At 41.9% G+C, this 16687-nt stretch overlaps 1 protein-coding gene across 23 annotated transcripts in view; it reads left to right on the forward strand.

The window, feature by feature from the left end:
• Positions 1–16687, forward strand: part of TENM3 (teneurin transmembrane protein 3) — a 2191633-nt gene that overhangs the window by 2036692 nt on the left and 138254 nt on the right. For all 23 annotated transcript variants that reach the window (XM_073341694.1, XM_073341703.1, XM_073341702.1 and 20 more), the window contains one exon: positions 13863–13985. In XM_073341694.1, coding sequence (XP_073197795.1) covers positions 13863–13985 — 123 coding nt within the window. The remainder of the gene's footprint in view (positions 1–13862; positions 13986–16687) is intronic.

The raw sequence follows: 16687 nt of genomic DNA on the forward strand, positions 1-16687 counted from the left end.
CAGACTCCCACAAATTTGAAAAGGAGAGATGGATTTGGGTTTGCTGTTCTGATTCAGCAGGAGCCAAAACAGGGTAATTATTTTAAAGCATTTGCCCTGTTTGCTGATCCAACATCCATTCATATGATAACATGAATGGCAGCCAGCCTCTCAGTTGATAGCACTTTCCCATCAATTTCAGCTGTGGCTGCTGGCCTAGAACTAATATTGTTCTGTTCTTAACATCTCCTGCAGATTTTTAGAACCCAGTGTTGTGGCTTATTTTTACTTTAAATTAAATTAAATATGAAATTCTAAACTATTTTTCCTGTTGACTAACAAGGCCCAACTCTTTGTTTATACCACCACCATCTAATACAGTAGACAATATTGAATCAGTCCCAATTTCTGTACCTTTTCTGATGACAAGGCTTTTTAAGAGTAACGATCAAAAGTTTCTTAAAAACAGGGTAGATTCCTGATTTCTTTACTGTCTGTAAGCTTGTTTTAATATCAGAGTATACAAGCAAGAGGGAGTGAGGTTTCATCATCATTCTGCCCACCCACAAACAGGTTCATAGCACAATTATTGAGTAACCCATAAACCTAAATGGTGACAGGTTTCAGAGGGGTAGCCATGTTAGTCTATATCAGCAAAAACAACGAGGAGTCCCTGTGGCACTTTAGAGACTAACGCATTTATTTGGGCTTAGCCCACGAAAGCTTATGCACAAATAAATTTGTTAGCCTCTAAGGTCCCACAAGGACTCCTCATTGTTTTTTCCATAAACCTAAAGAGGAAAACCAAACAAAGCCAACAAACAAATCTACCTTCCCCTTTCTTCCATGTCCTTGCTCATCCCACAATGACTCCCCACACAGTCTCTAATCCGTGGCAAATTAGCCATGGGGCTGTGTTCAGGGGGCCCAGCCAACTGGAGGGCCCCTGGAAAAAATCCACCACCGGGGACGGAAGCCCATAGCCCCAGCTGCCGGGGAGGGTGGGGTGGAGGGAGCGGCAAGCCCCAGTGCCCGAACCACACTGCCCGCAGCAGCCCCGGGCAAGGAAAGCCCCACACCCACCCCAGCAGCCCCGGGTCGACCCCATCAGAAGCCGTAGGATGGGAGAAGCCTCCTCCTCCCTCCAGCAGCCACGGCCCAACCCCATCCCCGGCAGAAGCCCCCAGGTGGGGGAAGTCCCAGCACCCCTCACTCATCCCTGGCAGAAGCCGCGGGGCAGCAGGAGAAGCCCCCGTGCCTGACCCCTCTCTCTGGCAGACCCCCACTGCAGCCCTGTGACTGAAGGGGGGAGGGATAGCTCAGTGGTTTGAGCATTGGCCTGCTAAACCCATTGTGAGTTCAATCCTTGAGGGGGCCATTTAGGGATCTGGGGCAAAAATTGGGGATTGGTCCTGCTTTTGAGCAGGGGGTAGGACTAGATGACCTCCTGAGGTCCCTTCCAACCCTGATATTCTATGATTCTATGAAGGAGCTCTCAGTCCCCGCGGCGCCCTGGTACTGTGGTGCGGGGACAGAGCTTCTCCAGTCTTGTGGCCGCAGTGGGGAGGGGGGCAGAAAGGAGCAAAAGGGATTCCAGGGCTGCGGTGGGGGTGGCAGAATGGGGGCGGAACCTGGGTGGAACGGGGAAGGGGCAGAAAGGGGTGGGGCTGAGGGAAGGGCCACGAGCAGAAGAGGTTGGATGGGGCAGGGCCACAGGAGGAAGGATGGGGAGGGGGACCCCACTTGCTCTGGCCCAGGGACCCAGGAAACCTTAATCCGCCTCAGCTCTCATCCTATCTTGACTTCCCATGTTGCACCAGGGTAAATGATCAGGGAGTTGAGCTAGGATGTAGAAGGGCAGAGGAGTGTGTTGGAGGATGTTTGAAGGCAAAGAAATGAAGCTATGTGCTACTCCTTGGGTAGAGAGACCCAGTGTCTCTGCCATAGCACTGTATTACAGATTTCAGAGTAGCAGCCGTGTTAGTCTGTATTTGCAAAAAGAAAAGGAGTACTAGTGACACCTTAGAGACTAACCAATTTATTTGAGCCTAAGCTTTCGTGAGCTACAGCTCACTTCATTGGAATGAAGTGAGCTGTAGCTCACGAAAGCTTAGGCTCAAATAAATTGGTTAGTCTCTAAGGTGCCACAAGTACTCCTTTTCTTTTTACTATATTACAGAGACATTGTGGGTGAGGTAATATCTTTTATTGACCAACTTCTGTTGGTGAGAGAGAGAACGCTTTCAAGCTTGTCAGAGCTCTTCTTCAGCTGTGTATACCTTGGAAACTTGTCTCTTTCACCAGCAGAAGTTGATCCAGTAAAAGATATTACCTCACTCACCTTGTCTCTCTAATATCCTGGGACCAACATGGCTATAACAACACTGCAAATAGCATTATATGTGTTATTAAACAAACTGTGTGGTTTTGTGTGTAAGTCTGATTCAAGTGTTTGACTTGTTACGTATCTAAGCAAACATGCATTGAGAATAGGTAAGTGATAATTATCTAGCATAGGGATAACCACTTAGAAAATCTTTCCAAAGGGGCCATGGGTTATTTTGCATGGACCCCAGTGACCTACATTTGATCTACATGTAGGTGGTTGTAATAGCATAAAATGTAACAAACAGCAATGGATTAGAAAACCTATATATTGACTTGCACATTCAATCAACTTGCATGTGAACTCAGCAGGAAATTCAAAACAAAAGCTAATTTATGGAAAAATATGTAGTTCTAATCACAGTTTAGCCCTGTGGGGGTCCAAATAACAAACTACAATCTTTACATACAGATGCTTTCGTCTTACATTCCTGAGCTGGTGACATTCCAGAAATTCTTATCAAACCATATTATCATCCTTCATTAAAGCTCATTACATTTCTCCTTATTGCATGTTTGCTATAAAATTCTATCACTCTTAATATGGGATATAAAAAGCTTTTGATGTGTTTTACCCATTTATGAGATTTGAAATACACAGCACAAGTGTTTCACTAGAAACTGTAAAATCCCAGCTCAGTGTGTCATTTGAACATTATATTAATCTGACCTTTATTTGACTCTGTTCTATTTGGTTTCTTAAATCTTTTCACAGATTGCACATTTCTCTGCCACCAACATGCAAGTAGATTGTCAGCTGATCCTATAGTACCTTTCAAAGTACTGAATCATTTCATTATTATTCTTATAGCCTAGATACTTAAATTTGAAGTTTTGCTATTCCTTAAGAATTTTTGAAGTTTAAACCTTAAAGCTCTTAAACCATAAAAGGCCAAATTTGTACCCTTTTTTGTGATGTGCTCACATAAATGAGACATTTCCAAAAGATGCTCAGACAATATAATGGCAGTGTAATTTACTTAGTATTTCTTTTCTAAACAGATTGCTTTTTGTGAGCACTGCAATGATTGATGTGGCTTTGGAAAAGATTTTTAATAGAGTTGGGGGAAATGGCATAAAAAAATATAAGAATGAACCTGAGCCTCAACCTTGCCCCAGAAGAGAGCTGCCAGGGGTTCGAGGGCAGGGAGAAAGATCATTCTGGAGGAAGGAGTGAAAGGTTGAGAAAGGAGTGAACAGGGAGAGCTGAAAAACTGTGTAAGTAAGCGACCAACAGTTAACTCAGCCTTGTAAAAACTGAACATTTGCCAAACCATATGCCTAATATGCTTATCCCTGCCTTAACACAATGATGAAAACAAATGACATTGTTTCTCATCTTCTGTAAAATAACAGTAATAATTGTAAGTAAAAATAATATAAATAAATAAAGTATTCATTTGAGGGCAAATATAATTTTGCAAGGCTGGCTTAACTGAACTGAAACTCTATACTTTTTAAGGTTCATTCATCACAAGTGTAAATAAACAATATTCAGCCGAAATTCTAGGGCCTGAACATATCATCTTAGAGTATTACTCAGTGGCGAATCCTGGGTAATATTGGAGTCTTTAGAATAAAGGCACAAATAGGAAACAGGATGAATATCAGATAAATATTGTCTGTAATTGTCTACTGAGTAATGTTCTTTAGGCCTGGTTATTGGAAACCTAGGGTTGCAGTTGAACCTTGATTAAGTTTCAGATAATGTTATTGACAGTTGATAAGATGATCATTGTTATTGCAAGAAAATAGCTGACCTGTAAAATAGAATGTGACATCAGCCATATGTGTATTTTTTGAAAAATACACATTGTGCATTCCATTTTTAGTGAACAACAAGAAAAAATGCAGAGACTATCATCCACCCATAACAACCGTGGAAATGAAAAATATAGAATGTGTAAAAATATCATATAATCATGTCTGGTTAGAGGCCAAAACAAAGAAACCTCATCCATAAAATCTACCTGACGTATCTTTGTTGCCACATTCTCTCTAAGCAATATCCTTTGTGATGTGTTTTGCAAAGATTGTTTTATGAACAAGTTTTACAGAAAATGGAGCATATGGGATCAAGATTAGATTTTTTCACAGATAAAACTGCAAAATTAATGGATGGGTCAAATCCATTCAAAAATACAAGGATAGAGAGCACAACTTTTCCAACTATTATATGAAGAGATCTCAGTAGACTTTGGCAAGTTTCCATGTGATCATGCAGTGAAATTCCATTTATAAATGTACAGCTTTGAGAAGTAAAGGTTCAGCTACTCTTTTTAAAAAAACATGCATCGTCTTATTGGCTACTTTCTGATGAGGTTGAACAGCATAAATTGCTGTTGCTTGGATTTTACACGTCCAAAACTAGCTTTGTGATAACTTGAGAAAAGACCAAAAGCATATGAAGAACTTGTGCTTTGATCATTTCACTTATTTTTAATTAACTATTTTCTTGATCTGCAATGAAGTGTACATCTGAAAAGCATATTTTTAGTGGACAGCAGATGAATGCAAATCAGATTGTAAATGAAGGGGTTTATTTCACACCTGTCTCTTACCAAATTGGGAGTATTATGCTGCATATCTTAAGGTTAAAATTAGAGAAAATCAGTAATTTTCAAGTTGAATTATATCCAGCCCACTCTAGGTCCTTAAGAAGGTTCAAATTCTAATTGTAGCTGCAAGAAAAACACATGGTAAATAATTTTTTTAAAACTTCAGTTTTCAAATATTTCGTTTGAAAATTCATTCTCAACAGGGAGATGAATGGAAAATAATGCCTCAGCAACACTGAGTAGTAATTGCAATTTACTTGGTTTGCATTATAATCTTTTCACATTGTTTTGGAAATGTAAACAGTCTTCTTTTTCTTTTAATCAATATGGGTGTTTGTGAGTATGGGGGTGGGGGTATATAAATATGTGTGTGTGCGTGTGTGTGTGAATGTGTATGTGTATATATATAAATATATATATTCCATTTAATTCTAGGGAAGCAATTTATACACCTCAGCTTGCGATCACCCAGATATATACAGCAATAGCAGTCGATGATAGAGTTCAATACTGAAAGGTGGAATTTTATCATACAGCAGATCTGCAGAAGTAAAACTCATGGGAGAGGCAAACACTATTGGGTTCCTCTGGCCACATTTCACCATTTTATTCAGTCACTTTCCCTTACAGAACATGCGATAAAATTGTTCCCAGGAGACCACCAAGCCACCATTTCTATGTTCCCAGTGTTCTCCCATTACCCAGGCTGTTATTTCTTTTTCCTCCCTGGTCATCCCAGTGACAGGTTGGGGGAACAGTATGCTCACTGACTCTACCCCATGCTACTCACTTCTCACCCTCTCATCCTCCATTGATCCTTGGACCTGTGGACAGCCCTCTCATCTGAAAGACATCACCTCCAACAGCACACTGCTTTCTAACCCAATACTGGAGAATTGGTTCATTACCAGTACCATAGTGAAAGTACCACCCATTGCATTACTTCTGCTACTTTCAACAGCATTTGGGGTTTTCTTCAGAGATCTCCACTCCAGACATTGACCAGAGTTCTAGCTGCCTATTTCACTTTCCATTATTGCAGGGCCAGCATTTTTAAATCTAGCCTCCATTTATGTGCAGGCAACTTTGCAAGTTCAGCACTTTTCACATGCATTTTTGAGCAGTGTCACTTGCATGCACAGTTGATAGAATTTACATACAAAAACCCAGTTTGTCCCAGTGGATTTTGCATAAGTACATTCTATCACTTGAGTACACAAATTATTGTGCTTCAGAAATAAATAAAAATGTGTGACCAAAGGTGCATGCGTACACATAAAAAAGGGTTTGAGGTGCTTTGGAATTTTTGTCCTGAGGAGTGAATACATCTCTCTGATTTCCGATCTGTTTATTGCATATGCACAGATCTTTCCCATAAAGAATGAATATATCTTCCCAAAACATACCAGTTTCCAACCTTTGGCAACTGTAATGACCCCCCCCCACCCCCCACACACACTTGATGGTTTTATCTATTCATTTTACATACACTGGTGTCTCAGTACAAACTTTGTTTTCCTTTTAGTTGCTTGCCAGTAAATCCTACTGAGTTTTAAATCTCTGAAGTTGTAGGATCCCAGTGGCTGATAAATTTCATTAGTAACCTGCTCTCAGTCTCCTGTACCTCTCCTGTTTCCACCTGACTGAACCCTGGGACAAACCAATCAAACCCAAAATTTACTATGTGGAGAGATGGATGACTAGCTTTCTATTACAATCTTGATTGTGTATCCCCTTTATGTTCCTCAGAAAAGGTCTGTTTCACCTCAGAATTTGCAAGTCTTTTTTTAATTTTAAGAAATAAGAATAGGCATTTCTGAGACATTATAAAAATATGTGTAATTGCTTCTGGAAAATTTATAACTTGACTTGGCCTGCTTCATATTTAGTTTATTAACCCATCTTTGCCAAAGTCTATGGTATAGGACCATTTTTGAGAAGGTGGGTACTTATTTTTGAAGTAACCTTATTTGGAAATAAATTCATCAGGTTCCAACAGATTTTTAATGTATGCCAGAGGTCTGACTGACCTTGCAAAGACTTCAAGGACTCCATTTTGCTATTTGCTTTACAAACACAGGGGGATAAAAAGATGGCCCCATCCCAAGGAGCTTACAATCTAAGTATAAGACAAGAGACAACAGATGGATAAAGAGAGATGGGGGGGGGAATACAAGGAAACAATTAGATAATATTGATCAGTGTGATAGGCGGTGGTCTCAGTACACCAGCAGCCTAATCACTGTAATGTTTTTTGTAGACATCATGGCAAAGGAGAGTTTTGAGGAGGAATTTGAAGGTGGATAATGAGAGCTTTGTGGATGTGAATCATGAGGGGTTGCATAGGAGTTAGCACCAAGGTTCTTGTTTGAAAATTTAAAGTGTGCAATAGAGGCTGGTGCCATGGGCAGATTGGAGGTGAGCATCAATAATTCAATAAGAAATGAGTGGTAGTATGGGAATAGTCCATGAAGAGCCTTGAAAGTGAGTACAAGCAGCGTCTGATGTGTTAGAGCAAGGGAAGCCAGTGGAGGGATGCAAACAGCGGGTGATACGATCAAAGCGATGAGCTAGGGAAATGATCTTTGCAGTAACATTCTACATGGATACAAGTGGGGCAAGGCTGCCTTTGTAATGACCCGAGAGGTGGATGTTGCAGTAATTGAAACACAGGATGATAGGAACTTAGACAAGAGTTTTAGCTGTATGAATGGATAAGAAAGACCACATCTTAGAGATGTTGTGCAGAAAGATTCAGCAAAATTTAGAGAGAGCCTGGGTGTGAGATCCTAAAGAAAGGTCTGAGTTGAAGATGACACCCAGGTTATGAGTGGGGCCTTACCAAATTCACGGCCGTGAAAAACACGTAAGGATCATGAAATCTGGTCTTTTGTGTACTTTTACCATATAGCAGTGTTTCTCAAACTGGGAGCCCTGACCCAAAAGGGGGTTGCCAGGCTGTTATGGGGTGGGGAGTTACAGTATTGCCAGCCTTACTTCTGCGCTGCCTTCAGAGCTGGGCAGCTGGAGAGCAGTGGCTGCTGGCCAGGCACTCAGCTCTAAAGGCAGCTCCGCTGCCAGCAGCAGCACAGAAATAAGGGTGGCATGGGATGGTGGGGGGGTTGTCATTTGGGGGGGGGGTCGTCATGGGCTGTATGTGTTTCTATTTTGTCATTTTAAATGCATATTCATGCTTTGTTACAACACTGTGAAATTTAAGATTTAAATATCTGAAACCGTGAAATTCAAAGCTTTTTAAAAAGCTGTGACTGTGAAATTTACAAAATCTACAAAAATAGGCTGTGAATTTGGTAGGGCCAGGAGTTATGAGCTTGAGTTGTAGGCAACATGGTGGTGTTGTCCGTAGCGATTGAGAAAGGAGATAGGGGGCAGGGCATGGGAGCAAAGATTAGGAGCGCTGTTTTACTTGTGTTGAGCTTGAGCTGGCAGCTAGACATCCATGAGAAGGCAGAGATTTTAGCTTGAACAGAAGTAGACAGGTCTGGAGTAGAGAGGAAGATCTGTGAGTCATCAGCATAGAACTGATAGCTGAATTTGTGTTTACGGATGAAACTACCCAGCAATAAGGGAAGGGAATCTAAAATCATCTGCATCTCCTGTGGACATTATGATCATAGTGACTTCGGTATATGTAATGGGTCGTAGCATCACGGAATGTAAACTAAAGGTGGTCATTGACTCTCTTCCTAAAGTTCATGTTCAAGTTACTAGGGTTTATGGGATATAGAGCTGCTTTGTGTCACTGAGTTTTAGCTACCGCCAGGGCTCCATCTAGGGTTTTAAGCACTGAAAATGAATGAAAGTAGAAACCAAACACGAGCATCCATACTTTTACTACACAAAGTACTGTACCACTGAATTGGGATATCCTAAAAATAAACGCAGAGCCAGATCAACCCCAGGAGTGCCCACAGGCCATAAAATAAAAACGTTGAACATCTCCATTTTTATAGTCCCGGTATATTCCTTTGACTGTATTGCAGTTCTTTTCTTTTCACAGAGTTGGCTCTCTTCAGTTACCTCTACTGTTCCCCAGTCAGGGAAGGCCTTTTCTCTTCCCTCCCCCTACCTCCATTTGACCAGACGGTTTCAGAGTAACAGCCATGTTAGTCTGTATTTGCAAAAAGAAAAGGAGTACTTGTGGCACCTTAGAGACTAACCAATTTAAGCTCACAAAAGCTTATGCTCAAATAAATTGGTTAGTCTCTAAGGTGCCACAAGTACTCCTTTTCTTTTTGACCAGACATGTTTCTTTATTACCCACTCTTGCTGGCTTGCACACAGCTCCTTTGCTCTGTATGGCCAGCATGTGTCACATTCCACTGGGGGACTATTGGTTATTTTTTTTGTTTTTTAAAAAAGCTTGCCAGCTCTCCTCAGTGTTCCCCTTACGCTCTCCCTTCACTTCTGCCACTCCCGAACCTACCTACCTAGCTGCGTCTCTAAAATGGTGCCCCAAATAGCTGTATATTAGGCCTATGCCTCATGAATCAGTTGATTTTTATATAATGTGTGTGTGTTGGACAGATTTGGTATAATGCTAGTTTGGAATGCTATAAAGAAGAGATCATGATAATGAAAATATAATTGTAAAATTAAAATGTTATTTTTATTTAGGTTGTGGTATTACCTACTAGCTCTGCACTTTTTCTAAACACACAAAAATATACTTCCTGCCCCAAAGAGCTCACAATCTAAAAGGCAAAAAACAAGAATAGGGGGCTAAAAAGGGAAAAACCATACAAACAGAGTGGACAGGGAGACAACTTACACTCACATTTGTAGTTCTGCAGGGTGGGTCTGAGGTGGGGAGGCATTTGCACAAAGTATCCCGAACTATCTTACTATCTAGGAGTTATTAACTGACTAATTTCTCATTAGTTTCATGAGAGAAATGGGTTCTGACGAGGGATTTGAAGTTGTGATCTAGTGTATTAGCTCCGGAAGGTGTTCCAGGCATAGGGGGCTATAAAAAAGCAAGCCTAGAGCTGGTTGTGGGAGAATTGGGCAAACAAGGCAACAAGGCTGGCATTGTTAGAAGAATGGAGGGGGCAAGAGGCAGCAATTTATTTTTCTGTGGTTTCCATCATACACGTTGCCATAAAGTGCTTTATAGAAAGACTTGATCATAATTTAAAAAGAATGGGCTTGTGTTAAAATTTATACTTAATCACCTCTTTAATTGTTATGGGGAAGGGAGAGACTTCCAGCTGGATGAGGGAAAGTGCTAAGATCTTCATTGTGGAGGGGTGGAATCAGCAAGGGGTGGAATCAGCTAAAATGGGATCAGAATGGTAAGGTGGATCACAGAAACTGAAGCAACTATGCACTGCCTCTTACTCGGGGCAGATTGCAATATTACATTCTATCCCATACTAAATGATGCTCTCTTCCCCAAACAGAAAACTAGATTCAGAGAATGACAAGAAGCCAGTAAAGGTGGCAGAGGTTGGAGACGATTTAGTCCCATTAACTGGAGTAGGGGAGTAGTCTACTTGGAGCATTTTGGATCATGAAGTATTTTAGATCCCTCTTTAAATTATGTTCTGTTTACAGTACTTTAACCCCATTGGAGCCAGTGAAATGAACCAGGAAAACTGCAAATATAATTGGCCCTAGGAATTTAGCAAGACCATATTTAAAAGAGGTGCAAGAATCAAATAGGAACCATAGTTAAGACATAATGAAGAATTTCAGCTCAGGGTCAAAATAAGGGCTAATTCTGGCAATTTTCTGGCAAAGATGATGGGCAGATTTATAGACAAAAGGGAGGCGGAAGAAAAGGAAGAAATAAGGTTTGAGGATCAAGGATCACTACGATTTCAGGCCTCGACAGCCAATTAAAGGTCTGAGAAAGGAGAGTGATAGTGGAGTCAGAGACTTGGAACGAAGAGAATAATTTATCTGGAGGGAGGACTTTAATCTTTGGAACATACAGTACTAAAAGCTTTTTTGGTTTTTTTACAGAAGGCACTGGTGGAGGGTGTAATCCTACAGAGGGCCTAATCTTGAGTAAGGACTTCGTGATCAGGCCCAGAGTCAATACAGATAGATTGGGGAATCAAAAACTGAACCAAATGGGATGAAGTTGCGTGCCCTGAGTGCAGAAGTGATAAATGAGATTGACTGTAACAATGATGCGTGAGAGAGAGGAAGAAGAGAAGAAATGAGACCTAATTATTTAGCTTTTTGATATTTTTATATTAATAGTTTTTTAAAAAAATTAAACCTACATTATTACATTATTTTACAAAAACACTTTTGTGCACCAGCATCATTTTCAATCTCTGCTCTGGGAATAGTGCTTTATAGATAACATCTGCTGCAAAACTATGGGCTACAAAGCTAGTGTACAGTGTTTAAAATAAAATCAGGCTTGGATGGTGTGGAAGATTGGGGAAAAAACAAACCATACATATTAAGAAGTTTGAGAAAATTTCATATGACATTAGAACAATTTTAGTGTAAATCAGTTTTCTGCTTTGAAGCTCTACACAATGGGATTAATTAATAATGTTCAATGATACCAGAGATAAATTTGACTAATTACTCTGTAAATAGTTATACAGTTTAACTTGTTCTTGGAAAAAAGACGACTAAGGGGGGATATGATAGTCTATAAAATTATGACTGGTGTGAAGAAAGTAAATAAGGAACTGTTATTTACTCCTTCTCATAACACAGGAACTAGGAGTCATCAAATGAAGTTAATAGGCAGCAGATTTCAAACAAACAAAAGGAAGTATTTTTTCATACAACGCACAGTCAACCTGTGGAACTCCTTGCCAAAGGATGCTGTGAAAGCCAAGACTATTACAGGGTTCAAAAAAGAACTAGATAAATTAATGGAAGATAGGTCCATCAATGTCTATTAGCCAGGATGCGGAGGGATGGTGTCCCTAGCCTCTGTTTGCCAGAAGGTGGGAATGGGTGACAGGGGATGGATTACTTGATGATTACCTGTTCTGTTCATTCCCTCTGGGGCACCTGGCATTGGCCACTGTCGGAAGACAGGATGCTGGGCTAGATGGACCTTTGGTCTGACCCATTATGGCCTTTCTTATGTTCTTGCAATTTTTACAAAAAAGAGGTGGGGGGGGAGAATGGAGTACCCCCAATATCTCAAATACTATATGGCCTTCATTACTATAGTAGCTAAGCACCTCACAATATTTAACTTTATCCCAGCCTGCTGAGATAGGGATACTATAGCCCCATTTACAGATGGAGGTGGGGACAGACTACGTGACTTGCCCAAGGTCACACAGAAAGTCTATGACAGATTAGGGAAGTGAACACAGTCTTGTGAGTCCCCAGGCTAGCTCCCTAATGTCTGGAGCATGCTTCCTCTCTGCTGCTTGTTATCTTTGGTTGCTCCTGCTTGGCTGTTCAGAACAGAATTATTTATTTTAGGAACTCAATTAGGCAGCCTAATTTTTAAAATAAAGTGATTTATCTGTACAGAAGATTTAGTCCTGGTCTATGCTGTGGGGGGAAATTAGGGTGACCAGACGTCCTGATAAATTCCCGATTTTTAGCCATTTGTTCCAATATTACGGCTTTGGCTGCTCAGGCGGTATTTTGGGGTTTTTTTGCTTCAGCAACTCTGCTCCGGATGCTTTTTTTTGCTTACCCCAAGTGTCCCAATATTTTGTCCATTTCATCTGGTCACCCTAGGGGAACTCGATCTAAGTTACACAACTTCAGCTACGTATATAACGTAGCTGAAGTCAACGTACTTAGATCTACTTACCACGGTGTCTTCACTGCGGTAAGTTGATGACTGACGCTCCACCATCAACTCCGCCTGCGCCTCTCACTCCGGTGGAGTACCGTAGTGAAAGGGAGAGTGCACAGCGGTCGATTTATCGTATCTAGACAAGACACAATAAATCGATTCCCACTGGATCTATCGCTGCCCACCAATCCAGCAGTAATGTAGACAAGCCCTTAGAGATGGAAAGGAGAAGGGGCACAGACTTTTGTCTTTTATCTGTTGACAGAGTAGTGCAAGAGTCAAGATGAGTGTGCGAGAGCATTAAGTGTGCGATTAGACTGAGTGTGAGACATAGAGGCACGGTATTGTTACTTAATGGAGCTTATTGCCAATTGAATTCACTGATATTGCTATATTACTAAACTGCACATACAGCAGTTGCTTGGTGCTACAGCATAAACTGTCGTTGAATAATTACATTGTAGGCCAGGGGCGGGCAAACTTTTTGGCCTGAGGGCCGCATCTGGTTTTGGAAATTGTATGGAGGGCTGGTTAGGGGAGGCTGTACCTCCCCAAACAGCCAGGCGTGGCCCAGACCCCGCCCCCTATTCCCCTCCTCCCCCCCCACCCCCCACTGGGACTCCTGCCCCCTTACCACACTGCCTGGAGCACCGGTGGCTGGCGGCACTACAGTTGCGCCGCCCGGCTGGAGCCAGCCACGCCACCACGCAGCACAGAGCACCGGGTCAGGCTGGGCTCTGCAGCTGCACTGCCCAGGAGCTCACAGCCCCACCAGCCAGAGCATTGCGCCGGCAGCACAGTGAGCTGAGACTGCAGAGGGGGGGACAGTAGGGGAGGGGCCAGGGGCTAGCCTCCCGGGTCAGGAGCTCAGGGGCTGGGCAGGAGGGTCCCACGGGCCGGATGTGGCCCTCAGGCTGTAGTTTGCTCACCTCTGCTGTAAACGCTTGTTCCTATTGTTGTATATTTTAATACACAATTTGCTATTGCCATAAAAACATGGAAATGTCATTATTAGAGTGACAGGTTTCAGAGCTTATGCTCAGATAAATTGCTTAGTCTCTAAGGTGCCACTAGTACTCCTTTTCTTATTATTAGAGTGAGTTGTCATAAATGTATTTATCACTTGACACTGCAGTTAAGAGCACCAAACTCCTTAAAAAGTATGTGTTTTTTATCACCAGCGATGCATCTCTTTGGCCTCAACTGGCAGTTACAACAGACTGAAAATGACACATTTGAGAACGGAAAAGTGAATGCTGATACCTTGCCAACAAACACTGTGTCGTTACCTTCTGGTGAAAATGGTGAGACTAACTTTACTCAGTTTCTTTTTTAACATTTCCTTTTCTTGAACTTGTGTTCTACTTAAATCATTTCGTTTTCCATCCTCATCTTTTTCCACCATAATCATGTAGTTCTAATGAAATTATAAAGCCATTTTAAAAAACCACAGTATTAAAAAAAATTGTACAGTAGAGGTAAACAATTAAAGTTTTATTCAGATTGTAATGGACCACATCATCTCTCCCACCACATGGATGGAGGGAGTGGGATCCGGTAAATCCTGACCTACAGATGTAGAAAGGGGCAGTGCCACCCGTCTGGCAGTTCTCATAGGCTAAACCTCTGGGCTTGTAGAGTTTGGCCTGTGCAGCTAGAGAAGACAGGGAATTTAGATAGGGCTGGATGGAAGAGACGTGGAGATGTCATTGCATCCCATCAACCCTTTGGATCTCCTTTAGATAAATTAATGTTGACCCTGTCAGTACTAAGTTAGCTGCATTCCTCCTCCAAAGTTTAGAAGCCCTGTTCAGGGGGCCTCTGATTGTAGGAAGATGGGGATTCTCTGGAACGGTGCCTGCTGTTAGAGCCACAATGTCAGGGAGCCGGAGATGACTGGAAGAGCTAGTCCAGAGGAATAGGCCTTCCATATACTGGCTGTAGTCTTGGTAGTCTCCATTAGATCTGGATAGTTTCAAGGCCAAAACCCCTCTTTGTTCTGCACTCCTGTACTCCTGCAAACTGTACTCCTGAGCAAATGGAGACAAAACTCTGTGAGGAGGAACTTGCTGATTTCTGAATCCTCTATGTGGTAATTTCCATGTAAGGGACAGCTTGGCAAGAGTGAATACATTAATGTGTGTGCTGCAAAAGTTGTGATGACCTTGCTATCAACTACCTATTTACCTAAAAAAAACTACCTTTTTCCCCTCTATATTATTCAAGTTTTATTTTTACTTCTGGCTGAAGTTTAGTAAGTCATATGTGGTACATTCTTCTGTTTCCCCAACGCATTTAGGGTATGTTATTGAGTCTTCTTCAATCAGCTATATATAAAGTCAATCTACTATATTAATTTTGTTGTGGGAGCTTTTAAAATACAAACCACATAAAGAGATTATATTTTATCAGTCTTTTTTTCATGTTGCCCTTTAAGAGTCTCTAAACCTTTAAAAGTCTGCACACCTTTTGCTAAGAGAGTCTTTAAAATCAATAGTTTTTGAATTAGGGTTGCCAATTTTGGTTGGATGTATTCCTGGAAGATTCTTCACATGACATAATATTTAATTAAAGATTAATCTTTAATTCCTGGAGACTCCCAGCCAATCCTGGAGGGTTGGCAACCCTATTTTGAATGGAAAACTTGATTTAAATGGTGTTTGCCTCATTACCGCAAAAAAAAAATCCATCTTCACAAGGTGCTGCTGATCTCCTCATTACTGAGGAGGAGGAAGTCTTTGCTGGCATTTGCCATCCCAAAACTTTTTCAAGATATCACAATTCCAAATTATAGAAATGACATAGCTCAGTTCCCTCTTTCTGTCATTCTTTAGGCCTATAAAGCCTGTCTTGTAAGGCTCACTGTGCTTCTTTCTTTTCTCTTCTCTTTTTGCCGAGTGTCTTTGATTTGTATTTACGTATCCATTATCTCTATCCTTATATGGATGGCTTCTTACTTGTTACAAGGAATAGAAAGAAGCTATTGTATTGTTAATGAATATATGTGCTGTGGCAGTGGTTTCTACTGCTGCATTCTTCAGCTGGGATTAGTCAGTGTTCTTTTTTATATAAAACATTTTTCTCATTGACACTATCGTCATTTTCATTTTTTGGCATATTAAAGACTGAGCACAACTCCTTTCCTTTAGAGATAATAGGGAGTTGCATGAGCTATCAAATTATGACGACTCACGTTTTTGTTTCCTCTGGAGATCCCCAAATCCTGTAAATTCAGTATAGGTTTGCTTCATCCACTACTGAAATGATACCACCTGTAGATTTGGAAGGCAATAGTCATTCAATAGCATACATCAACACTACATGAAAGAACGACAATACAGTATCCATTTTAAACTGCAAAAGGAATATTAAGTAGGCGGAATATAATTACTGAGTATGGAATTTAGCCAGGGCACCAGGGCTAACATATTCACTCTTGAAAATTGCCATTATATTTAGTGAACAAATGGTCAGTGCCTGAGATTTGCTAATCATCCAGAAAACTAAGTATCCCTCAGTACAGCATTCCCTAATGCAGCGGTTCTCAACATGCGGCCCAATTAGCACACAGCTGTGGCCCACCTCAGCTGTGTGCTAAAGGCCGCCCACATGCCCGGGTCTGCCAGGTTCCAAGTTTCCCAGCTCAGAGGGGTCCGAGTTGCCCTGCTGCCCAGCTCGAAGGGGTCAGCCCTGCGGGGTCAGGGTCCAGGGCAGCTGCCCAGCTCCGTGAGCTCTGGGGTCTGGGACAGCCATGCGGCAGGGGTCCAGGGCTGGCAGCTGGCCCGCCCTGCCCTGCATGGTGGGAGTCCGGAGTAGCTGGCTGCACCACGTGGCAGGTTCCAGGGCAGCTGCCCAGCCGCATAAGCTCTAGGATCTGGGGCAGCTTCTCAGCCCTGCAAGGTCCGTGGCAGCCACTTGGCTCCGGGGTCCAGGTCTGGGGCAGCTGGCGCACCCTGCGTGGCGAGGGTCAGGGCAGCTGCCCACCCCTGCAAGTTCCGGAGTCCGG

Source organism: Lepidochelys kempii, chromosome 4 (genome assembly GCF_965140285.1).
Source record: "Lepidochelys kempii isolate rLepKem1 chromosome 4, rLepKem1.hap1, whole genome shotgun sequence".
NCBI lineage: Eukaryota > Metazoa > Chordata > Testudines > Cheloniidae > Lepidochelys > Lepidochelys kempii.